This window comes from Alligator mississippiensis, chromosome 1, assembly GCF_030867095.1.
Source record: "Alligator mississippiensis isolate rAllMis1 chromosome 1, rAllMis1, whole genome shotgun sequence".
Classification (NCBI taxonomy): Eukaryota; Metazoa; Chordata; order Crocodylia; family Alligatoridae; genus Alligator; species Alligator mississippiensis.
In genome coordinates, this window is record NC_081824.1 from 170,708,834 (window position 1) to 170,735,608 (window position 26,775).

The following is a 26,775-nucleotide window of genomic DNA, read 5'->3' on the forward strand; positions in this document are numbered from 1 at the left end:
CATGAGAAAATGTGACCAGCGGTGAGGTGATTGTGGTCTGCGCTCATTATACTTATGATGGAATAAATAATAATGAATAAATAATAAGACAACCACTTGAAAGAGAAAGCTGCCAAGCGCGGGCGACGCCTAGACCCCGCACTGTGACGCCGCCGCCACACTCGAGAATTCTGACTCAAGCAGTATATGCTGCCCCGCCCCGCGTTACGTCACGGAGGGGAGGAGGCGGGGCGGCGGCCGCAGCCAGAGCGGGGATTCCAGGTAGGGGGAGCCCTCGCTGACCCTCTCACTTCCGGGTTCCGTCTCCTTGCGCATGCGCCAAATCTTCTCCCTTGCTTCTGAAGTCCTATCTCTTCGGACTGTACCACTCGGTGTCTGTAGTGGAGGGGGGGATAAAGCAAACGGCTCCTCTTTCTTCCTCTATTGCCCTCACTGCCTCTTAACCTGCTGGAGTCGAGCGCTGCTGCTTGCTCAAGTCTACCGCATTCCCTTCCCCACCCCTGCTCCTGGCTCTCCACACCCTCGCTTTGGTCCCCACCAACCCCCCCCTACCGTCAGCAGTTGGCACGCGCCGCTCCCAGCTGATCCTGCGGCCGGGCGACACCATCCAGCCCGCTGCGGGGTGGAGGGGGAAGTGGAGCTGGGAGCAGCGGGGGAGGGGGCATTGTTGGGTCAGGGGGTGGCGCGCGGCCACTGCAGCTGCGTCACAGGCGCCGCGGAGGGAGGGGCGCGGCCGCCCGTTGCCCTCCCCAGTGTCACTCGGGCCTGGCCGGGCGCGGCAGCTCCGCTTCCTCCCTCCGCTCCCCCCCGCCGCCGCCACCGCCGTTGGTCGCGCCCGGCTCCAGCTGACCGGCCTGGAATCCCGGCCGCAGCCCTGCCCCGCCGCGCCCCCGCCCGCCCGGCCTGCCGCCCAGGCCCCGCTCGCCGCCGCCATGGGAGACGCCGGCAGCGAGCGCAGCAAGGCGCCCAGCCTGCCGCCCCGCTGCCCCTGCGGCTTCTGGGGGTGAGTGCGGCCCGCGGGCCGGGCCTGGCGCGGGGCTCGGCCGGGGGGGCCGCCCCTTCTCTGTGTGGGGGGCGGGTTGTGGCCGCGGGGGGATCCCTCCCGCCCTGCCCCCACCCTCCCGCCTCGGGTGCCTCCACCCTGCAGGGGGGGCTCCCCGGGGCCTCGAGGTGAGGGTGAACTGGGGGGGGTGTGTGAGGGTGAGCTGGGAGGGGTGGGGGCAGTGAGCTGGGGGTGGGTAGAGGGGAGGGGACTGCAGGGGAGCAGTCAAGAAGGCTCTGCCCCTTTCCATTCTCAGGTTTGTTGGCCCAAGGGGCACCTCGCCCCAGTGCCCCCTGGCATGGTGGAGGGCATGTGATGTGGGCCAAGTGGCAGGCAAGGTAGCCCCAAGGCCTCCCTGGGCCTGTGTTTCAGCCCTGCCTGCAGGCCTAGCAGGTGGGAGCCTCAGTGCCTTCACAGCTCCTCGTTTTCAGGGGGTGAGGAGGGCTAGGAGGAGCACAGCCCTGGCCTCACACCTTGTTGACCAAGGCGGATGAGGAAGAAGAGCGGATGTGGGTTTTTGTCTTTGTCGGCCTTCCTTGGTCTGCTGGAGCCCCACGGGTCTTGTTGAAGGGGCAGCCATTGCCAGCTGATAGCTGATCCTGTTTGGAAGAGAGGTGTTGTGGGACCAAGGGCATTAAGTCCTTCCTTGGAGGAATGGTGTCCAGGGAGGAAAGAACAAGTGTGCTCCTATTAGGCTCCATTTATCTCCAGGCCATGTCTGTCAAAGATGTCTGTTCTTGTTCCTTCACCAGCTCTCATGTGGCATATACAGAACCAGTGGGGACAACTGAACCTCAGGTGGCGTTAATGTGGGTGGCTAGGCACATTGGTCCTAACATCCCTTATTTATGGCATCTTCAAAGATCTCACAACTTGACGGTAGTGTGAGAGCCTCTGCCTACGGGTCCCCTGACACTTATACCTGCCTATAGGATCTAGGTATTGCTATGTTGGGTTACTTTACAGGAGTTGAAAGGAAGAGGACAGAGGTTCGTTAGAAGTGAATTAAAGGTGTCACAGTACAACAGGCTTCATCTGATGGTTTTCATCGGAATGGCAGGATTGCTAATGCAATCCCCTTTGTGAATTATGACCCCAGTCTGAACTTTCGACAGCTGGCTCGTTCTAGTTGGGAAGATTGTAAATATACAGTAAATATTCACTTCTCATTTTTGTTTTGGCAAGCTTGTCTATCCCTGCCTCCTGCTTTTTCTAATATGACGGAAAAAAAGTGACTATCTCCACCTTGGCATGCTTGGTTTCTATCATTGATGGTATATACAAAAACACCAGAAACTGTGACTGGCAACTCATTTCTTGCTGAACTTTGCAACAAGTTCAGTATCTTATTTTTGTGAAAAGAGGGGATGTTTTGTACTCGGAGTTTCATTTTAACAGTGATAGGAGGCTGTGCAGAATATGGCCTTTCTTTAAGGATGCTGCCTATGAGTTCTTGGTTGAGACATGCTTATTACATGAACAATTGGCTGGCGTTTACTTGTTCCTTTCCTTTTTATGTGGTATAATCCCAGCAGTGGTTCCTCCAGTTTAGGTCTGCAGTGGAGCATTTTGGCTCTACCTTCACAGGGTTTCATTTCTAGCACTGTACTTGGCATCTGTGAAGAACACAAGTAGACTTCACTAAAAAAAAATAAATAAAAAAATTGAAAAGATTCTATTTAGTGAGGAAAGGAATCTTTCTTCAATGAGTTACTAGCAGCTGAAAAGGTTAAGCTCACCCTAAGGTGGTTGGATTGGGAACATGTAGTTCTGAGTTTTGAAGACATAGATATGTTTGGCTTGTCCTTGTTTACATAGGCCTTGTCTGTCTGGAAAGGAGTTTGCCAGTATAGCTAGTTTTTCTTCTAATGGGGTTGCAGCTTTGTGAGAGCAAGAGTGCTTTTGCCAAGATAGCTTCATTCCCTGAACATAAATTATATTGGTGAATGGATTCTTATTATATCTATTGCAGGATTTTGATGGCATAGTTATGTTGGTTCAGTTGTGCATTTTTTTCCATACAACTACCTGAGATTGATAAACCAGCAACACTTTTAAGTGCCTTATTGTTAATTTCATACTCACTGTCAGGTCAAGTAAATTGTCAGGATAGTCCAGATTGTCCTGCATAGCTAATGCTTCTCTCTTGAAGTTCATCCAAAGCAACCAAAAAGTTTAGTCTTGTAATTGCGCCGAGGTATAATGAGTTTTCAAGCAGAAGCTCTGAATGCTTTTTAATTACACAAAAGGAAGCGATCTTGAGCAGAGATGCTTTACTGTTCTCACAGATCAGGTTGAACTGTCATTTTTAATTATGTCACTGACTGACAGTTACACAAATCAAATTGCTACTCTTAAATCAGGCTTGCTTGTTTATCTTCTAGCATTTTAGGCCTCTGTTACATGCACAAACCTGTAAATTTGGGATTTAACAATGTATTGTCTTCCTCTGGAAGGCTTAATAAGATGTCTTGAAGAGTTTGCATAGACTTATCATGTTTTTTCTACTTTCCCCAAACCAGGCTTGCCCGTGTGCTGGGAACAGCCCATTGTCCAAGTTCCTAAAAATGCTTGAGATGGAGAAAGATTTGATCAGCCATCCTTTGGCTTTTATATATCTGCTTTGTTTTCTCATCAGCCTTTTTCTCCTGAAAAGGCTCTCTCTCTCTGTCCATCTCCCTCTCCAGTAGCAAAGAACTATAAAAGATGCTGCATTCCAAACAGTGCCCCTTCAAACTTCATTTCTGCATAGGCAGCTAGGAAATGGGCCATTTTGCACACTTTTTTCTTAGACTTTGACTCTTCAAGGTTTCCTATTTCCCCATTAGCCCGACAATTAAGATTCATTCCATGACTGCTCTTGAGTCTAAACTGCATTTTTGGTATATCAATATACTGTATTGTTCTGATTATAAATTGACCCTGCATAGAAGTCAACCCTGTATAGTTTTAGTTTAGTTCAGGTTTAGTTTTAGGAAAAATGGATTTTTTTCCTGAATACAAATCCATGATTACAGACAAGGCCTTGAATTGCTCTCACAGGAGAATCAAATAGCCAAATGGACCCAGACGGTTAAAAGTACTAACAGAAAAGCTGCACTAAAAAAATACTTGATATTTTTATTGCATGCACAAAAATACTAAGTCAAGACTGTAGAGGTCCAGATTATATGTAAATTCTGTGTGTAAATTGTGTGATACAACCTGGGGGGTTTGGAAGGAAAACAAAAAGGTAACTTGTTATCAGAACAATACAGTTATATGTATCAAGCCAATGGGTCGATTTGGATTTCAGGAAGTTGGCCTTGGCTAAATATGAAGGCTGTGATTATTTCTACATGGTGATGCACAGAAGTCCTGTGTAATGCTTAACAGTGGTATTTGGCACAGGTGAATTTTCTCTACAGTAATCTCAACAGTTGGCATATTAAGGAAAATGCAAAAAAAGAGCATTAAAAATAAAAGGTTGTTAGTATCAGCAACTAAAATGTGTTTATAGATTGACTATGATGTAAACAGTTCCTGAAACACGTGCTTTATTTATTTATTTATTTTTAAGCCATATGTAAAGGGAAGAGAAGATGGGAATGTCTGTGTCAAGGCTGCTTTATGAAAATCTGAAAAATTTGCCTGTCTTAATATTAGAAATTCAGGTCCTTTTTAGGCTGCAAGAATCTTTGGGGATTGGAGGTCTAGAAGACTGTTGATGCTATAAAATACAAGGTATTGAATACTGAACAATTGAGCGTGGAAGGATTTTTTTCAGAGAACATTTAATATATCTATCTTTTTTTTTAAACATTCATTTAAGGTAAATGACTAACATTTGTAAGTTCACTTTTGTTGAAGCTTACAGTAGGCATCCCTGAAATCTCTGAGGTCTTCCAGCAAAAATGAGATGTGCCATTCTTTTTCTAAGCTAAAAGAAGGTAGGGGGGAAAACAAAGCAAAACAACCACAGTAACAACAACAAAAAACCTTAAAGTCCTTTTTTATTTATCATTTGAAAAAAGCACAAGACCTTTTTAAAATCCTTTGGCTTAAGTGAGGCTCCAGTGGAGCATCAGGTTGAATATTACTTTTTAGTAAGCCATTTCGTACCCAGACAATCCAAATCTAAATTTTTCATGTCTCCGGACTTGATTTAAAAAGCAAGAGTTATTTTCTATGTTTTAGAAATGCTTTCTCTGTCCTTCCATCCCATACAATAGCATTTCAAACTTTAATTATGGCATATCTTTTTGTCTTTTACACGTGAAACTGTCCAACAGAACAAGGTTAAAAAAAAGGTATATGTGGGAATTTCAGTTTGCCTTGTTTGCAGTGTCTGTTGCACTGAATGTTTCCTTCTGGAAGAATTCTTCACTTGCTTCCCTGAATGACAGACTATAGTTAATAAATATTATTTCTTACAGCTGAAGATTTTACCTGCTTTAATTTGGGGTCAAGAAGAAATTTTATCTAATGGTCAAATTAGTATTGCCTGTGGGGTTTTTCACCTTCCTTTGTAGTGGGGGATGTGGCCCTCTTCCTTCCTCTCAAGGTATTTTAACAGCCCTTGCAGCAGCAGGACATTGGCCACCATTGTCTCCCTCCTTTACCTGCGGCAGGTTAGGGTGCTATGCTTTGTGGTTGTGTGGCAGGGTTGCTTGTGTAGTTTTAGTAATAGGTCAGACTAGATTTTGCATAGGATGGTTTGGATAGGGATGATTCTGCTTCATGAATAGGGTTGAATATGTGACCTCCAGAGGGAGGGACTCCATGATCTCTAGAGGTTACTTCCAGCTCTGCTTTTTTTTATGATTCCATCCACATTCTAATTGAGCCATTTTATGTGTTACTTAGAGATGGGACCCAATCTGTAATAAACTTCATGTAGGCACACCGTCTGTGTATGGAACCTTTGTAAAGTCGAGAACAGGAATCCATTTTTGTGGAGCTTGTTGAAGAACTGGGGCCTTTGTGATTAAGTAGTTATGTGTATAGGCAAGTGCTGTATGGTAAAATACCAATTGGGCTTCTAGGGGTTGTTTTGTATAGAAGGGAGAGATTAGAGGGGCATAACTTGACAGCTCTGTTTGTTCTGCATCAAATGCTTTTTATTTCCTTTATAGTCCATACCAACATGGAAGCATGTATGCCATGCCTTAGAACCAAGAAGGAATGAAATATGTTAATAAGCATAAAACAAATGAATTCCATTCCTGAAATGGTGACAGCCAGCAGGAAGTTGATTGAAAATACAGTATGATTAGTTTCATCCCATCTTATTTCTGGCAAATATAAAGGTATTGTAGTTGGCTAAAGCTGATGGCGATACTGTTTTGAGAACAAACTAGCAGGAGTTCTGTAGGATGTTACCACTAATTCTGCATTTCCCTGGTGCTGTATGCATCATATATGTGATGAGACACCCACCCCAAGCATTCTTATGTCCCAGGAGAATCTAAAGTTTACTTATGTGCTGGTATCTCCCAGTTGGTACTATATCACTGTACTGCTGCTGTGTTAAGCTGGCTGTCTTGATGATTGTTTAATACAATATGATTCATCAGTTGATCAAAATAATAATTCAAGTGGTATGACTAATTTTTTACTGTATAGCACTGAAGCTTTTCAGTTAATATTTTTTTTTTCTGCAAATACCTTTCATTTTAACAAGATTCTGTCCAGTGTTTAACTTTGCTTGGGATTGAAGCAATTCCTTTTTTTTTTTTTTTTCTTAAGAAGATCCTCTTTTTTTAAAAATCAACTCCTAATCTCATCCTTGAGAAGTCCATGTAGATCCCCATTTTTACCTAACTAAAGGTCTCTTATAAGCTTCATTTTATTTTAACTGGTGCCAAAATAATACATTTGTACTGGGGCCCATTTTTTTTTCAAAATCTGAATAGTAATGAGTTTTCCAGGTCAAGAGTGAGGTGCACTGGTATGATCGTGGATATGTGGTGCTGGTGTGGGTCAATATACAGGGGTATTGACAGAGTTGTGGAAAGTGTAGATCTAGTGCTAACCAAATAATGTTAGTTCCCACTGAAGAAGTGGTTTGAGTTAAACCAGCAGTAAATATTAAAGATTAAAATCAGTGACTGTAAGCACTGCATGTTCTTACTGTAGAAAAAGTAAAGCTGAATTTTCTATTTCAAATAAATAAAACAAAAGCTCTTTCTCCCCTCTTGTAGAAAAGGAGGGTCTGCCTGTCTGCCTGTCTGCCTGTCTGCCTGTCTGCCTGTCTGCCTGTCTGCCTGTCTGCCTGTCTGCCTGTCTGCCTGTCTGCCTGTCTGCCTGTCTGCCTGTCTGCCTGTCAAACTAAAGGAATAACTTGTTTTATTTATTACAGTTTTTTGCAGGCGGTCCATCAGGGGGCATTTACAAGGTTTAATCTGGCTTGTCTTACTGATTACAGTTTGATCCTTTTTTGTGTTGAAGCTAAAAATACCTGAATGTCATATTTCTAGTTTACTGGACATGATTCTGTTAATCGTGAGTTCAGCTTCTTCACTTAAGAATTGCACAGCAATTGTGAGGTAAGTGTAGTACTACTAAAACAAATAATGTAACTGTATTAGAAGCAGGAAGCCTGTAAGAATGGATTGATCTATAGGCCTACCAGGAAATAAAGGAAGAATGATAAAGATATTTTAGAGAAACTAAAATTTTCTCGTTTAATTTCAGTATAAATTACATTGAAAATGATCATGACACTGAAAGACTTCAATGTAAGAAGAAAGTGGGGGGGAAAATATTTTTGTGCATAATACATAATTAATCTATGGAACAAATTCATAGATTCATAGATGTTAGGGTCGGAAGGGACCTCAATAGATCATCGAGTCCGACCCCCAGATAACTAGGTTTGCAATGACACTATTTCAGAAGTGTTGGCTGAAGCTGAACAAATGAAGTAGAAATTGCTGGCCAGCCATATAGAGACAGGTTTTGTTGTGTTGAATTAGCTTTATTTACAATAGCCTATTCCTCACATACATAGATAAGTGCCATTACTTTGAATAATTAAAAATTGAAAAAAAAATAATAATAAGCTGGAGTAAGAGAACTATTTTTTCTAATTCAAGGAGTGACTAATAACAATTGACAGATAAAGATATTTTGCTTAAGAAAAAAGTAGTGGGCCTGATGAATTACTAAGAGCTTTTTTGCAAGAGGCAAGGATTTCTCAGGGACACACGTGCGCACACACACAAATTGCCCATCAAGAATGATGGGGGGAGCTTGCTAGCCCTACCCCCCTTTACACGACTGCCACCTCCCAGGAGTAGGTGGGGGGGGGGGAAGCCTGTGCTGCTGTCCCCTCTGCCCACCTCTGCCAGCACCCCCGTGATGCCACCACCTCCCAAGGAGCAGGGCCGGTGGGTGGGCAAGGTCAGAGGCACTTGCCTCTTTCCCCCCTCCCCCCTCCTGCTCCATCCCCGCCATCATGGCAGCCCGCTGCCTCCTGTCTGTAATGCTCTTGAAGCACTCTGATTGGCTGTTTCAGTAACCAGAGCGCTCCAAGAGCATTACAGACAGACAGACTAAGCCCTTTTAAAATTATTTTTTAATTGGTCTAATCGCATAGCTTGGATGGAGTTAGACAAGCTTTCAAATGCAAGACAGATCTTTTTAGCTGTCTCTAAGGTAAGGTTTAAAAAAAATCAGATACCTAAACAGTGAGTTTTTCCAGGGTTTAAGCTTTCATTTAGCTAAATATCTTGTTTCAATGCAAACTGATGCATTAACTGTAGACAGGTGGTTGCAGTGCCTTCGCTGCTGTCCAAAACTTTCTCAGCAGCAGCAGATTAAAATTGTCTATATATGTTCGGTAGTTTCATAGTTGCTACTTAAAATCTTTTCCAAAAGTGGAGTGGTCAAGAGTGAGGTAAGTTTAACTTTGCTACTTGGGGAAATTAATGGGCACAAAAGTTGCTGTGCCCGGGTCACCTACAGTCTTTATTATTAGCTCCTGGATAGTAAGTAGTTGAGTGGTAATTTTTCCCTCACTCTGACAGACTGTATGTATTATGATTTGACTAATACCAGCAATCATCCAACAGTCAGTATTACAAAATGTACCTTTAGTTTTATACTGGTTAATAAAATAGACTGTACTACTGTATATTTTGTCATGGAACAACTTGACCCTGGTTGCATTCTGTAGATGTCATCCTCTGCATATTGGCTCAGCTTATTGAACTGGTAGCTTTTCACTTTATTTTATATTATTCTAATGGCTAATAGTGAATGTGGTCCATGAGACTAAGGGCTGTAAATGCCCACTTCAGGTTTATGCAAGTATCAAATAATTTTTCAGTTGCAAACATTGCTGCCCTGACACAAAACTTATACAGGCAAATATTTATTTAAGATGTTCTGCTGAATGAAGGGCTCATAGCTTTGAGATATTAAAGCCTTGAAGTAATGAAAAGTAGACTTAATTTTCATCTCTGTTCTTAATCATAGTTCTTTTGGCTGAGGGAAAGAATGGGTCCATGGGAGAGCTCTCATTTTCTGATGTTGGTGAGAAATTGTGCTTGACTTTAAATACTTTTGGTGTTTAGCTTAAAGTAGTTTTTGGGTTTGACTTGCATATTTTGACTGATGTGCCGTGAAAATTCCAATGAGTAACTTGCATGAAATTAGAATACTTATGCTTACAAATCTCTTCTACAGGTTTCTTCTGGTAGCTTCTGGGTACCATATTTTCATAGCAAAACAGTTTTTTTGCTCTGTTTGTCTTCTGAGTTTACAGCTTCACTGTGACTGTCCCATGTCCCTTCAAATATGCATCAGGCTTCCTCTCAGTTGTTTAATTCCCTAACCTAGGTACATTGGCACAAGTATATAGATATGTTAAGAGACACTGGTCAGTGAAAACAAGTCTTTAGCATTGATAATGATGAAATTAGGATTGGGGGTAAAGTAGGGATGGAAGCGATCTCACAAGATCATCTAGTCCAGCCCCCTGCTCAAAACAGGATCATCCCTGACTAAACCATCCCAGCCAAGTCTGCCCAACCTGCTCTTGAAAATTTTCAAGGATGGAGATTCCTCAGCTTGTCTATGTAGCCTATTCCAAAACTTGACTACCCTCATAGAAAGTTCCTCTAGTTTCCAACCTAAATTTCCTCTGCTGCAGCTTGAGGCCATTCTGCCTAGATTTATCGCCTGTGAACACAGAGAAAAGCCCATATCCATCCCCTCTGTAATTGTCCTTCAGATATTTAAAGACTCTTTTCAACTTCCCTTTGTCTTCTCTTCTCCAAGCTAAATAAACCTAGTTTTTTCAGCCTTTCCTCATAGGTTTTGCCTCCCAGGCACCCAGTCATTCCACTTTCCACTGGATTCTTTCCAGTCTGTCTACATTCTTCTGGAAGTATGGGTCCCAAAACTGAACACAGTACTCCAGGTGAGGCTTCCCCAGTGCTCAATAGATTGGAAGAATCTTTTCCCTTGAATTGTAAGCAACACTGATTAGTACAACCCAGTATGCTGGTGGCTTTTTTCAAACAAGTGTATACTGTTGGTTCATACTCGCCTTATGGTCCACTGTAAACCCCCACCCCCCCACCCCCGGTCCTTTTCTGTAGTACTATAGTCTAGCCAATCATCCCAGCCTGTATTTGTGCATACATTTATTCTGCCCCAACTGCAAGACTTTGCATTTGCCCTTGTTGAATCTCATCTGATTGGAAAAAGTGCTCTTTAAGCAATCTCCCCAGGTCATTCTGGATCCTAACCCTGCCCTCCAGGGTGTCTGCAACTCCATCTAACTTGGTATCATCTGCGGATTTGCTAAGCTTGCACTTAATCCCATCATCAAAATCATTAATGAAGATATGAATCAATAACAGTCCCAGGACAGACCCCTGGGGAACCCCACTTGATCCTGTCTCCCAACTAGACGTTGAGCCATTGATAACTCCTCCTTGAGCATGATGACCCAACCAGTATGTATGTACATTACAGTACTTTCATCTAGTCTGTATTTCCTTAGCTTGTTAATGAGAATGTCATGAAAGATGGTGTCAAAAGTCAAGGTATACTATATTTGCTGCTCTTTTCCCCCCCCCCTTCCTCCTCCCATCCACAGAGCCTGTCACCTTATCGGGGAAGGAAATCAGGTTGGTCAGGCATAACTTGCTCTTTGTGAGTCTATTCTGGATGTTCCTGATCACCTTGTTCTCCTCAAGGTGCTTCACAATAGATTCTTTAAGGACCTGCTCCATGATCTTTCTAGGTATGGAGGTCAGGCTGACTGGTCTGTAATTTCCTGGATCTTCCTTCTTCCCTTTTTTTAAAGATGGGGTCTATATTTACCATCTTTTAATCATGCAGGAGCTCACCCAACCTCTGAGAGTTCTCAGAGAGGATAGCCAATGGCTCTGAATTTGGCTGAGGCAAGTCCTTCAGTACCCTGAGGTGCATCCCATCTGGCCTGCTGACTTGAAAGCGTCTAGCTTAGGGGTGGGCAAAATACAGCCCATGGGCCAGACCTTGTTTGCCAAGGGATTTTCTCTGGCTGATGGTGAGTTCCTCGACCCCAGCCAGTGCGTGGTGGGGGGGCAGTGGGCAGCAGCCTGGGCCATGGCGTATGCGGCTGATTCCACCACCCATGGGTGTGCAGAGGGGTGTGGGGGCAGTGTGACAGCTGGACTCTGCTTCTCAGGAGCCCTCATGGTAATGGCTCACTGCTTGGTTGCTGCTGCGAGTGTCCCTGTTGCTCGGGCACCCTGGCGCATCTGTTCCACATCCACTGCCAGGGGTGCCAGATGGAATGAGTGGGTGGCAAATGGTGTATCCATGGAGACTGTCCCAGGACCTGTGTGGGCAGGGCACATTCAGCTGGACTATGGGGCTGCTTATGGGTAGGGTGTGTTGTCCAGGAGCAGGACAGCCAGGGCTGGGATTGCAGGGTGATGACGGCGCAGGGCCAAAGCCTAGGGGAGAGCCACAATCCACTCCCTCATATGTCCCTGCCTGACAGGGAACTGGTGCTTGTCACAGAGATGTGTGGGGAGCAGATTACAGATCTGTCCTGGGCCCCAGCCCTGCGTTGTTGTTCTGCGATCCTAGCCCCAGCCCTGCTTGCCTATCCTGCTTTTTGGATGTTGCTCCCTGCCTGCCTGCAGCACCGTCCCATCCACCTGGCTGTGCTCACCCTGCCTCAGATCAGTCTGCACGGAGACCGTGCCCGTCACCTCTGGTAGTGGGTATAGGGTAGACGGGCCTGGGGCCAGATAGATAGGATCAATTTGCCAACCCTCTTCCCCCACACACCCATTCCCAGGCTGTGCCAGCACCGACACCCTCCCCCTGGCCTGCAACAGTTCATCAAAATTCCTTAAGTGGCCCTCCTGCCCAAATAATTTCCCATCCCCCCCCTCCCAATCTAGCTTCTCTAAGTGATCCCTAATCTGTTTTGCCATTACTAATTGCTGTTGCTTCCCCTTAGTAAGTTTTTATCCAAGTTCCCTAACTCATCACTTGCCTCTGGGCTTTTGTTTCCATCCCCATTGAACCTAGTTTAAAGCCTTCCTCACTAGGTTAGGAAGCTTGTATGTGAAGATGCTATTCACCCTCTTTGTCAGGTAGACCCTGTCTCTTCCCAACAGTCCATCTTCTTGGAACACCACCCAATCACTGAAGAAGCCAAAGTTCTGCTAGTGACACCATCTATGCAGCCATGTGTTGATCTACAGGATGTCTCCCCATAAGCTGGGCCTTTACCCTTGACTGGAAGGATTGATGAGAGTACCACCTGGGCCTCCATCCCCTTCACCCTTGCACCCAGAGTCATGTAGTCAGTTTTGGTCTGCTCAGGGTTGCACCTGGCAATATTATTAGTGCTTACATGGATGGGCAGTATGAGGTGGTAGTCAGAAGTTGGCAATGCCTCAGATTTAGGCTTCTGGTAGGCAGCAGACTTCCCGAGCCAACAGGTGAGTCTGACAGATGGATTCCTTAAAGATCCTTATTTGGTCCTCATAGAGAATCCTTGTATTTCGTTAATTTGTGGAAAGGTGACATAGCCAGACTTTTTTCCTTTTAAATAAAACTAAGCCACCCCAATTTGCTATACTCTGGCGCCATGTTGAGATTATATTCTTTCTCCTGTCCATTCAGAATGGGTGGGTCTTACTGGCAAACAGCCCTGCTATGGTTTCTAGAAGAGAAAAATAGAACATAGTAGTGGAATGAGTTTCTTCTATAAACACTAAACATGATGAGTCTTGGATCTGATTATTTGCTGTTATGTTTTTGACTTTATAGAAAGAAAAAAAAAAAGGTCCTTGCAGGGACCTAACAGGAATATGTGGGAAAATACAGGAGGAGGCAGCACAGGTGACAAACACTAAACACTTCTGGAAAATGCTTTTCACTCTGAAAATGAAGACTCAGTGTGTGTTACTGGCATTTATGGCTTTGGGTTAAGCTTTCTGAGGTGCAAGAACTCATATGGATATTCAGTAGAAGTGGGGTTTATAGGAAAACAACCAGCTGCTAGCTTTTTAATGTGATACAATTAACTTAAAAACCACACAGTAGATTTCGCATTCATTATAGTTGATGGCAATCTCGGGTGCAAAAGGAGTGTTGGAATGTTCCCATATATTTTTAAATAATTCTTTGCCTGTATTGCATATAATGCCTTAAATGAAGAGATCTTAGGCTTGCATGGCATGGACCACTTTTACTGGAGAGCTGACCCAGACAGCCTTTCCCTGCCCTTCATGCTGCTTCCTCTTGTCATTGGTAATTTAGTAGTTATGTGGCTATTACAGTGCTTGCCTACTTGGAAAAATAATATTTGAAATGTATTTTACTTTTACAATGTATTTTCACTTTTACTTTTAGCAAGCCCTTTAGATATACAGTGGTTTGGCCTTTGATTATTAAATAGTGAAGTGACTATGTTTATAATTTTGCTTAATCTGTCACTTTTGCATCCTTGCCTCTTGAACAGTGAAAATGAAGGCAAGCAAAGTTTGGTGTTCAGTGTTTGGACTGTAAATACTTCAGAGAAATTTTAAAAGTGACCTTTCATTGGCATCAGATAATTTTGAAAATGATTGTGTTGGTCTCTGTTTGTTTTTTTTTTTTTTAAGAGCTTCTTCGGGATACTTTAGTAAGTAAATGGAGGTACAGACCTATCCAATAGGGGCTCTTTGTAGCTTTCTCTGAAGCAGTTTTAAGAGCAGCCAGAAAACTGGTGAAAAGAGAAGTGTGTGTGGCCTAACGAGTCGAATAGAAAGCTGGTAGTCAGAACTCTGCTGTTGTGTTCCCAGCTCTTCAGTTGACTTGGGCTACTCGTGCAAAGTTACAGACTAACTTTTGTGCCTCTCTTTTAAACGTACACATTTAAAAACCTCTACTTTCCTAATGTTTGTAAAGTGTGTTGAGAGTACAGAGAAGTGAAGAAGAGCTCTTAATCATGGAGCTGGAAATGCAGAATCTAAAATTCTATTTCATTGGCTTAATCACTGAAACAAGATGAGCTTTCACAATATGAGCATCTTACAGTTTGGTCTTGTCATCACAACAGCAGTGTTTTGATCTCTAATTATAGCTGCTAAAGATGTCTTAGAGGAAGTTGCATTTGTATTTTTAAAGTATGTAAAGTGGTGTCACTTAGTGAGGAATCCCATAGCATTTGAAATTGTATTGTTATTCTAGCTGTTGATTAGATGCTATTTTGGTTCATGTCATCAATATCATGCTGTCTGGCTTGTTGGGGAATCAATTATATGTCTTTGAAACTTTGTCTCTTTAACAAAAATCAATTGCAGGTCGATGAAATGCATTTTTAGCTGCAGAAGGGAGTTAAATCTTAGGTTCAGTATTGCTAATAACAGCTTTCAGAAGCAAGCATTGATTTTAGTATTAGATGCAGTGTAATGCCTTTTATTTTTAAAATGTCCCACTGTTACTTTTTAGTGTATGTAGTTCTTCTTTCATTCTTTAAAAACTAACAATGACAAAATTAGCCTTTTGACTTTTTTTTTCTCTTAACCTAGAAAAAATAATTTCAGACTTGATCAGTTTCTGTGAGCTGCACCCAATTTTCACAGCTGGAGTATGAAGTAGCTTATAGAAATGAATTCCCTTGGTACAAGAATTACAAGTGTACAATAATAGTTTATAGAGTTAGGTGATGTTAACAGTTTTGGCAGTTGTTAGTGGCTTTAAATTTAGAGCAGATGTAATATTTTAACAATGGCTGGTACCAAACAATCCATTTTTAATTTTATTTGATGTTTTAATATAGCATTTATTAGTTTTTATAGCCAGTGGTTTCCTTTTTAGAGTTGGCCTTGGGTCCAGGCTACTCTGGAAGTGACAACCTTTTCGTCCCTATTATTTCTGAAATAAGATTGCTGCAGTTATTAGTCTTGAGGATCTTGTGTTAAATCTTCGATATCCACTTTATAGGGGAAAAAATGTTGCGAATGTTATAGTAAATTGTAGTGCTTTTGAAACCCAGTCAGCCTCCACTTCTGCAAGCTGAAAATATGGTCTTTGCTGGGGGTCCTTGAGGTCTTGCATCGTTTTTCAGAAATATGGATGGATAGATTACCATGGTATAATTAAGCAGGGTTTAGGATTACCCAGTAATATGCCTGTAGCTTCCCTGGATAAAAGAAGCAGTTAACAATCACATTTGAACATTCTCAAGTATCTTTGGATATTGAGGCTCTTTATTTAGTACTTGAACACAAAGTATTTGAAATTAAATTTAGAAATAGTAATTCACTCAGTCTGCATACTAGAACAAGTCTGCTTGCTGCAAAATAGGTTTCCCAGTCTCATAACTGCCTGCAGCAGTCAAATGGAATGTTTATAGCACTTGTAAATTTTCTTAGGATTTTTTAATTATTTTATTTCTCCTCTGCTTATTTAGTTGGATTATAGTTATTGGAAGTGTAATGTTTTAGCTCTTGTTATCCAGTTCTCTTCTGTTGGTGTCTTCTGTGAGTAGAGTAGCTGCTTCTCTTTTGGATGCCGGATCCATCTCTGCTTTCATTGTTTTTTCCTGTATACCACATTCTCAAATGTATACTAGATTTTATAAAAAAGAGTTGGACACTACTATTATTGTTCACTTCTCTACTTAACCAAGAGATTCATGGCTGTAGACCAGGAGTGGGCAAAATGCGACCCGGGGGCCAGATGCAGCCCACCAGGCCATTCTATCTGGCCCGCGGGGCCCCTAAAAAATTTAGAAAATTAATATTAATCTGCCCTGAGCTGCCTGTCGTGCAGCCCTTGATGGCTTGCCAAAATTTGGTAAGCGGCCCTCTGCCCAAAATAATTGCCCGCCCCTGCTCTAGACTAGTTAAAATACAGTGATAGAACATATGGATCATCAAAGAATTTCCTTTGGGATGAAGCATAATCAGCTGTAGTCTGAAGTTCTTGTTTCTATCTTATGCTGGTCTCTGGCACTGGTTGAATGCAATGAACATTAATTTATATGGATCAAACTAAATTAATTGCTCTTCGTTGTCAAAATATCACATACTGTTGAAAAGCTGAGCAGTAAGAGATCTAATTGCATCAGCTCAAATCTCCCATGATCCTACTCTCTTTCTTGTAATATCTTCTTCTTTGACTGAAACATCTGAAAAGTCCATGGAAACTTACAGGTGCTAGAAGGGGCGGGTAAGTTAGTAGTTAGAACAGAAACCTTTGTATGTTCCCAACTCTGCCACTGTTTTACTGTGCAAGTTATTTAATCACGGCTTCATTTTCACCATCTGTAAAATGAAGATTTGTGCCTGCCTGGTGTATAACGAGGCTTGGTTCTTTGACAATACAGTGTTTTGAGGTATTTGGATGGAAGATAAAGTTGTGAAGAGGTAAGCTCTTTCATTTGGGAAATCTGAATATCTCTGAAATCAGAACTGCCTGTGGTGCAACATTGATCTACTGACATGTCCTGGATTTCTGTTCCTATAAGAATGCTTGTGTGGAAGGAAGCATGCACTGTTGAGGAAGTCTTTCTCAGTCATAACAGTTGCTGTGCAATTAGAAGTGTAAGAACTGCCCACATTGACACATCTGCAGGTCTCAAGAGGTTTTTTAGCACTCCTATGATGAATTTAGGATACCATTATTATCCATTATCTAGTGCTGCAGTATCTCCTTTTACTATTAGTGTTCTCGTGTGAGTAATTCAGGAAAAACCAGAGAGATCTACCAAGTGAATAATGAGCACTTCCTCATCTGCTCAAATGACTTACAAGGGCAGATTCAAATAGTAAAGGAAGAGACAAAGCAGTATGCCATTTTATAGTAAACCACTCTGTGCTTTCTCTGAGAGAGATTTTCAGGACATGGCAGTAGATCAGTCTTGTACCACAGCCAGTTTTGATTTTAGTGAGCTCCACTTAATCCCACCTCCTGACTATAGCTCAAGGATTATGGGTTAGAAGTTCAGTTGCCTGAGTTGGCATCTTCTACAACTGCCCCTGAAGCCTCAGCTGATTGAGTGGTCTTATCTGCTCTACTTCCATGGAATCTTTCTTCTGTTTTAGGATATCTACATTTCAGGCAGAGCTACCTCTCTAATTTATGGTTGCATTTCATGATTGAAAGCCTTTGTTATGGAAAGGAAGTGTAACCACCATTTCAAAAATAAGCCTGCTGAGTGGTAGTTGGGGTAGAGATGAACAATTCTTAGTGTTCATACTACCACTTAGGCTGAACCTACACAATGTGGCACAGGAGCAATGTGTTGTGTATTGTGGTTTGTGTGTGCATGCTCATGTATACTGGCAGCTCAGTAATGGGGAGCTGATCCTGCCAATGCAGAATTTTCTTTTCAATGGCCTGTGACTTCTCTGTATTTTCTTTTATGGACTGAACATTATCCTGCCTAGTAGAAATTCAAAAAATGTTTTTGAACAAAATTATATAAATACAGAAAACATTTACCAGTCTAGAAATGTGTTCAGTCTTTTGTATTCTGCCAAATTGAACAGTCTCTTACTTTAAAAAAAATCTGTCTGTGGCATTCAATCCTGCACGCACCCTTAGTTATTTCCAGATTTGCAGACTGAGAGGTTTTCAAAAGTGAACGTTCATTTTGGGAGCCCACTTTTAGCACATTCAAAATCAGGCCCATAGTGTTAACTGCTTACAGCTCTCAGGGACCTCAGCTAGAACTATGGTAACCCACACTTTTGAAAATTCAATCCAGTTGTCTTAAGCTAGCAGTCAAAATCCACATTCATTCTGAAAATTGTACCCTTTTAGTCAAGCTTGCATTCTACATATGTATTTCTGTAGAAGCGTGAGACCTAAAAATGAATCGGTTGGGCTTTTCCCGATAGGTCAGTCGTGATCCAGCTGTTCTTAAACTCTTCATCAGCAGTCCTTGTCTGTCATTTTTCTGAACATGCTGTCATTGCTTACCTTCAGCTCAAATGTTGCTTGCTATTAGACTTTGCAGCCTTGACAGTGCAGTATTTGAAATAAATTCAGAGGTGTTTGAATATGGCATAAACAGGCTTGACTGGTTTTTCAGAGTCCTTTGAAAAATAGAGGAAAAGAGTGAAGATGAGGTCTTGCTTCCATCTCCATGTCTTACATGAGTATCTGTTTCAAATTTGTACTGCTCTTTTGCACACCTACCCAGCATGTTTGTAATGTAGTAATTCAGGTGACAAGATGGATGTTGGTTCTATACCTGTATGGACCTGGAAAAAGCAAGGGTGCTGTTCATTTTGTCTCTGGGCAGCACTTTGACTTTGGCATGAATTGCTTTTCTGCTGCTGCAGTGATTCTTTTTTTCCTTCCTCTTAAAGTGGAAGGTCTGTTAATGATGCAAAGACTTTAAACACAAGTTAGTTAATAAAGACCTTGGGTTTTATTCGAGGTCATTCTTAACTTGAGACTAATAAAAATGTTTCTGTGACTTTTAAAATTCCATTAGAAATGATCTGTGTGCAATTGTGCTACCATAGGAGAACCTGAAAGGGAAACTCCCAGGTTCCTTTTCATTATGCAAGCTGAAGCATACAAAAAGCAAGCAGCATAGTGAAATATAATTATTTCAGTTTTATCAACTTGTCCACTATACATTACCTATGCTACTTAAATTATTGGGACTGCTCAGCTACAAACATGCATAAGTGTTTGCAGGACTGGACCCTATGACTATAATAGCTTTGACTTTTGTAACTACGTTTTTTATTTTTATTAAAGAGTCAGTTTTCATCTCCTTGTATTGTTTATTTGTTTTTAGTGATTTGGGTCTATCTAATAGTGGGATACGGGTTCTTACATAGCTTTAAAGACTTCATTTATTTTTATTGTTTTAATTTTTCATGAAAAACCACTGAATATTATTTAAATAAAGAAAATTAATGACATTCTATTTAATAACTTGTAAGTCTTTCATTTTTAATAGTCATCCTTAGTAATGGTATTTATCTTCTTGAGACTTATCCTGCCTGTCTGCCTTCACAGCAACACAGCAGAAACAACAGTTAAAGATCCTGTGTATATACTGGTGTGTGAGTTAATTTTGCTGTAAAAAGATTAACTTTTGAATTTCCCAACTAGTTTAAAGATCTTCATTTTTTTTTTTTTTTTTCAACCTCAGTGTTTCTCTAATAGTTTTTTTTGCCCTCCCCTGCATTAATGTTGTGCCATGTGGTAGGCCTTTAGCAAGGTATGAATGAAATTGAACCAATGTTTTGCTACATTGACTCAGTCCTTTCGCGCTGCTTTTTTCATATGTTTGATGGTCAAGAGCACATACAATTCCTGCATACTTTTCTGATTTTGGCAACTTGACCTGAGATGTGACTGAGTATCCAGAAGTTCAAGTGGTAACCTTGGCATTGTAATTATGTTAGGAGTTGAGCCTGATGGTCTCTTGCGCTGAATACTATATCACTTATAGAAAAGCTTGCTTCTGAATTGTTGCAGTAATTGGAAAGCCAAACTGGACAGAATTTGCTGGGAGGGTTGGCTATGGGGGTGGAGGGGTGGGACTAAGATGAATTTTGGAGTGGCTGTAGCCCTCCCAAGCTCCTGGCCTAGCTCGTGCTTTTTACTGCCCGGCCAAGCCCGGTGACTTTACATTTCTACATTTTCAACTCAAGAAGCTGAAACATTAAATTCTTGATGCTGTTAACATTGGAAATAGATTTGGTTGCCGCCTTGAACTGAGGACTGCTTTGTGTCCACATCACCTTACTTTGCTCATTTGCTAACCCTTTTCTGACTTTGGTTAAAAAATCATTGTTTCGGAGTTTAATTAAGGACACACAAGTAAGTTGAGTCCTTATTTTACACCTGGAAGTGATTTGAAAATGTGTACATTACATAGATTAATAATCTATTTAAGAATTACTGATAAAGGGATTGTAGTTGCAAAAATAAAATGGCCTCTATTAAAGGTGGCATTGTTTAGATTGATCATGTGGAAATGAAGGCCATTATTATAATGAGAAAATTATCATGTACAGTTTTCAGGAAGCAAGTGGCCGTTTGGTAAGATGCTTCTATGACTTAAATAGTTTTGATAAATTAAAGCAGTCTAGCAGCCTTTCTGCTGATGTGCATGCCATCTAAAAATAAATTGCATGATCAGTCTTAACTTGTATTTGTTTTAAGTAAGGCTTATACCATTTTAATTAACCAATAAGACTTTAATAGACTAATATATGAATCATCTAAATACACTGGTCCTGTGTCTTGCCTCTATCACAGTAGTACCCTCTCAAGAGTGGAATAATACAGGGTTGTTTCAGGAGTGTGAGAAATGGTAGTGGGGCTGAGCAGCACAGATACTTGTTATTATCTGGCTAATTAATAATATTTACTTCCTCTTGCTGGACTCTTCTCTCTCTTGCATATTTTATACTATAGGTGGCAAGCATGCAGTCTTCAGGATGTATCTAGCCTACCGAGCTTCCAGAGGCCCCAGGAATTTAGGGGTGGGGCATGCAGGAGGCAGAATGTGCCATAGAAGTTGGGGCTGTAACGCTCTGTTGGGGATAGCCTTTAATGGTAGGGAATGAGCAACATCTCTGTCTGCCCCATAAATGCATCTAAATCTGGGTGAGTTTCACATCCTGTCTAAAGAGGTTGAGAACCACTGGTGTAAGCATTTCTTTTGGATGAGAAGGGATTGGAAGGACGTAGTCATATGATTTGGTTCAAGGAAAGCATTCAAATCAATGAGATGTTTGAGGAAAAACGTAGATATTCTTGCAGGCATGTGCGTGGTATAATGAAATGAGCAGGTAAATAGGGAAGGGAACAGAGGTGGATGAGAGTTTTAAAAGGGCTGTAGAGTAGTGGCTTTCAAACTGGAATGTACAGCACTTTGCCAGTGACTGTGGGCTCCTATACACATGCAGGGAGCCTGCTCCAATGCCCTGTAATTCCAGTGCATCAAAGCAGACTTGATTAATTGAGTCTGCTGGAGCGTGAAAGTTAATGCGCTCCAGCAGCCTCCAGTGTCATGTGCATCAGCATACCCACGCTGAAAACTGGCGGTGGGTCGCTTAAAACTAAAGCTGCCACTTTTTCAGCTTGGGGAGGCTGATACATGTGACACTCCAGGGACTTTTAATTAGCATGGCTTTCATATCTGCACTAATTAAAGTGCTTCCCCTATGCCTTCTGGAGCACGTGTATAAACGCCCTGTGTGCCTACATTTTAATAATGAGGGTGGAGCTTTAATTGGTCAGTGCTCAGTGAGTAATGACATTGCTACACACTGATGTCAGTGTCAACATTCTACCTAAGGAATGAATATTTTTCAGGAAGCAAGTAGCCATTTGGTAAGAAGTTTCTATGACTGAAAAAGTTTTGATAAATTAAACAATCTAGCAGTCTTTCTACCAATGTGCATTTAAAAATAAATTGCATGATTAGTCTTGCAGAGACATGGAGGGGGTATGAGCAGCAATATTTTGAAAGTAAAGGGGTATGTGACCAAAAGTTTGGTTCAAAACCACCACTGTAGAGGTCGAAGTGGCAGGATTTAGGAAGAACCTGCATCGGAGGGAAGGATGGGGCTGAAAATGGCTCCAACATCGCAGAACTTAATGACAGAAAGAATGGTGCAACTACTAATAGGAATAGAAAACTATGGGGATCAAAGCGGTTTTCAGAGCAAGGACCAAGAAAGAGTTCAGTTTTGACTTAAAACCTTAACATGGTCAATGAAGATGTAGCCAGGAAGAGTTAGGAGTCAGGCTGAAATGTTGAATTGGGTAGAGACAGGTTTTCTTCTCTTCTCCCCCTCTAGTTTCATCATGGTCTTAATAGTTAAAGAAATCATAGCTAATTTTGCTCTATTATTTAGGAAACAATAAGATTTTTATATAGAATCTATTAAGTATCATAAAGTTTTACAGAGACTGTAACTTCTGACTTAATAAGATTTTTAAGGCAACTGAGCATGGATGAGCAAGATAGGATGAGTTAAAAGGGAGCAGGAATGTACTGCAGAGCGACTGAAGCTTGGTAACTGTCTGCACATTTGTTCTTACACCACAGTAAATATAAAATAAACTGGTAGCTCAACGTGGTTTCAAGGATGGATAACCTTACTTGCAGGAAGGAACCCTTAGCCATGATAGAAGGTGCAACTGGACAGTTATTGTGCATCATCTGCTCCATAGTAGATCCCTACCCCCTTTCAACTTGCTGTAACATGTTTGTTGGTCCATATCCTCACAATTCCAGAAGTAGGTCTGCACCAGTGGAAGAATATTATTCCCATTCCAGCCCTGCTCTACAGTTGTGAAAGATTTGTGACGAGCAGGACAAAGGAAGGATCAAAACTGGAATAGTGCGAGCAGGGAGCAATGTAGCAGTTTTGAGATGAGAACTGGAAAAGACCAAGGTCAAGAGGATTAGAAATTTGATTCTGCTGTATTTATTTAGATTGGGGAACTTGCAGTCATAAAGCTGTTGGGGTATCAAAGCTCTGATTGATTTTTTCATTATTTTGCTTTGAACCTGCAAGATGCTACATGCTGAAAAGTTGTAAAATATTCAGCCAAGGGAATCCAATTGAGTGTGAATGCTCCCTCCATGTAACAGAATGGAGAAATGACTTTTCCAAGTCACGGGTGAATACAAGTTCTTGTTTGTTTAAACTGAATTCGTTATATCTGGTGCCTCCATTTTAAAAACTGAACAACATTACAAAATATTCCTTTAATGAAGAAAAGAAATGCCACAGTTCATAGATTCCAGCATATTGCAATAGAGCAAGTAGTTGAATCAATCTGTCCTCTTCCCTCTGTCAACAAAGTTCCACTTACCTTACACTGAACGCCCTTTATTCAAGCTAAGGGAACAGGGCTCATTTTTTGTTGCATGCTGTTTATGATTACTCTGTTTGTGGTTACAGTGTCTTTCACTAGGATTGCAGGAAAAAGCTGATCTGAAATAAGATCCTTGCTGTTCACTCTGCATGAAAATAGATGTGGTATCCTAGCCTGCCCTTGATTGCCCAGTGCCTGAGTAGATGTAATGGGCATAGTGATTGCACCTTACCCCTCACCTTCAATTAACAAGATAATTAAAAGGCAGGGAAGTTAATATTCATGCCTGCCCCTACAGTTTCTCCACAGTCTCTCAAAAACAAGTACAGGGATGAAATAGGAAAATGCTATGTAGAAGTTGCTATGGTGCCTGTGCTTTAATTAAGGTAAACTGTGTAACTTGCTGCTTTAAAATATCATGAGTTAAATCATGGAGATAGTCTTTCTAATACAGTGACAACCATGAAGATTGCAGCTGGTGCTCAGTACTTTATTCTGGAGCACAGAAATCAGAGAAAACAATACCAGCCAGGATAAAGATATTTTTCTTGCCACAGGGTGAAGGATGTGGATGATGGCTTCTCTAGACACCTCAAGAAATTTATCTTTAAAGCAAAATGCACATGCTGAATTATTAGGCATGTTTTAAGCAAAACATACAAGTTGAATTGTTAGTCATATTTTGTATAAATTTTTCAATGTGCTTGATGACTTACTGCATTAGTCGGTTGTTAAATACAGCCACTTAGGTTATGGGAATGTGAGATCTTATTGAAATTGCCGGGAAAGGCTAGATAGAGAGATTGGAATGCATCCTTTTTTGATTCATAGACATTAGGGCTGGAAGGGACCTCAGAAGATCGTCGAGTTCAGCCCCCTGCCCCAGGGGCAGGAAGTCAGCAGGGATCATAGGATCCCAGCAAGATAAACATACGAATGTCTCTTGATGGCGTTCAAAGTAGGTGCTTGAACCACCTCTGGTGGCAGTCTATTCCAAACCTTGAGGGCTCGGACAGTAAAGAAGTTCTTCCTTACGTCCAGCCTGAAACGGTCATGGAGGAGTTTGTGACCGTTTGACCTTGTCATCCCTTGGGGTGCTCTGGTGAACAGATGTTCCCCCAGATCCTGGTGAGCATCCCTGATAAATTTATAGGTGGCCACTAGATCACCCTTGAGCCTGTGCTTTTTCCAGGCTGAAGAGTCCCATGGCTCTCAGCCTCTCATCATAAGGTCTGTTTTCCTGACCTTTGACCATGCGCATGGCTCTCCTCTGAACTCTCTCAAGCTTCTCCATATCCTTTTTGAATTGTGAGGCCCAAAACTGGATGCAGTACTCCAGCTGCGGCCTCACCAAGTACCAAGTACAACGGGTGAATGACGTTCTGGGATTTGCTTGAGAAGCATCTATGGATGCAAGCCAGCGTTTTGCTTGCTTTACTAACTGCAGCATCACATTGGTGGCTCATGTTCATCTTGTGGTCAACCATGACCCCCAAGTCCCTTTTGTCCGTAGTGCTAGCCAGCGTAGCGCTGCAGAGCCTATAAGCACGCTGCAGGTTTTAGGAAGTATTGTGCAAGATCTGTCTTGTCTGTTGTTTGGAAGGTACCACATCCCACAACCAAACTGCCATTAGAAGTGCACTGGTACTGAATACCAAGTGAGTAATACTGACCTAAAGGGAAAAGTCCTCCCTACTAAGTTGTCAGCTTAGTTTCTAGAGGCTGTTGAAGATGTCTTGTATAAATCCTGAACAGGCCAACACTTGATACATTGAAGTCTTGGGGTGTTTATACATGCGCTCCGGGAGGTGTGGGCTCTTTGATTAGTGTAGCTCCAAGAGCTGTGGTAATTAAAAGAACCTGGAGCATCATGTGTTTTAGCATCCTCACACTGAAAAATGGTGTTGGGACACTTTGAACTAAAGCTCATTGAACAAGCTTTAGTTTAAAGTGCCCTGCTGCCATTTTTCTGCATAGGGACACTGGTGCACATGATGCTGGAGGCTGCTGAAGCGTGTTAATTTCCACGCTTCAGCAGACTCAATCGTGTCTGCTCCCTGCACATGTATAAGAACCCTTAGTGATTTAAGGGTATCAGAGGTTTGTGTACAGTATGGGGTTGATTTAAGGCTCTTGCAAAAAGCTGGCGGGGAAAAAATATACTAAACTTATGTAGGTAGCAAGGTGCATGTGCACCTTGATAGACCTTTAACTTTTTTTACTACCTTTTCTTCAATGTAATTTCCTTCAGCTGAGAAAATACTAAGTCCTCTTACTTGTATCAAAGGATAGAACTTGTATATTCATTTGACCTTGTTCATTTTGTGGTTCTAACCATCATGTTTTAGATATAATGTATTTGCATTAAGCTTTAGATATAAATTTCAAAGAATAATGTCAAATTGCTAGGCACAAAATTTGATCTATTTTATTAATTATGCAGGCGATGCAAGTGTATCTGTTTGCTAACTTTTTAAAAATCAAAACTTGAACCACATGAGCAGCTGCATTAAGACAGCCAAGGCACGTGTGCAGTATAGAAAATGGGGGAGTCTTTTGCAATTGAGTTCACTTTCAGCGTTCCATGGTTACTCTGTGGAGAGCGGAGGTCAGCCACATGCAGCCATGGAGCCACTGGGTTCAGCTTGCAGAGCTGAAGGGCTCTGTCTATGCCTGCCCTTGTCCCCTGCCAAGCCTGGGCAATGAGGAGCTGTGCTTCAAGCTGCACCTGCACCTGGCCTCCCAGCTCACTTCTCCCTGGCTTCGCAGCTCTGCTCCAGTATGAGCTAGGTGATTTTAGCTGTTTGTGCCTGCTTCCCCTAGCCCCTGCTCCCTGGCTGGGGCATGGGGGCAGCTTCCAGCCTGTGGGGAGTTGCACTGGGCTGGACTCCTTCCAGCTGTGCCTGTGCTGTGACCAGGGCAGGGGGAATGGGAAGGAGTACAAGGGCTGGGAGAAGCAGCCTTAGCTTGGCTGCAGCTGCCAGCTGTCTGTCTCTAGTATGGAATCAGGGAAAGCTCCTGGCCTCTGAGTCACTGCTGAAGCCACCTGACCCATGTTGGATGGAAGCTGGGTTGTTCCAGCTTGCAACTTGTAAAAAGTTGCTGGCCGCTATTCTTAGTGATAGGGTAAGGGGGAGGAAGAATCCTGGTGTAGTTGGTATTCCTAAGGAAGTGTCTAATGGATGTTTCATAGCTCAAAAGAATAAGGTTGTATTTGTTTGATAGATTTAACAGCATTTTTAACAAATGTTTAAAATGCAAAAATCGTGATATATTGCACATGGATCTGAAGAAAAAGTAAATTGAATGTTGGGTTTCTGCTGTAGGCCATTAATGTAAATAGTTCAAAGGAGTGCTGCTTATGTTATAGTTTGTTAGACTAACTTTTATCAATTGCTGTAATGGAGTATTTGACTATTATATTTCTGAAACTT

The 26,775-nt window shown here is 42.0% G+C and overlaps 1 protein-coding gene across 2 annotated transcripts in view; it reads left to right on the forward strand.

The window, feature by feature from the left end:
* Window positions 1-845: 845 nt before the first annotated feature.
* Window positions 846-26,775, forward strand: part of ZFAND3 (zinc finger AN1-type containing 3) — a 269,631-nt gene continuing 243,701 nt past the window's right edge. For both annotated transcript variants that reach the window (XM_059716965.1, XM_059716951.1), the window contains exon 1: window positions 846-1,003. In XM_059716965.1, coding sequence (XP_059572948.1) covers window positions 933-1,003 — 71 coding nt within the window. In that variant the 5' untranslated portion in view covers window positions 846-932. The remainder of the gene's footprint in view (window positions 1,004-26,775) is intronic.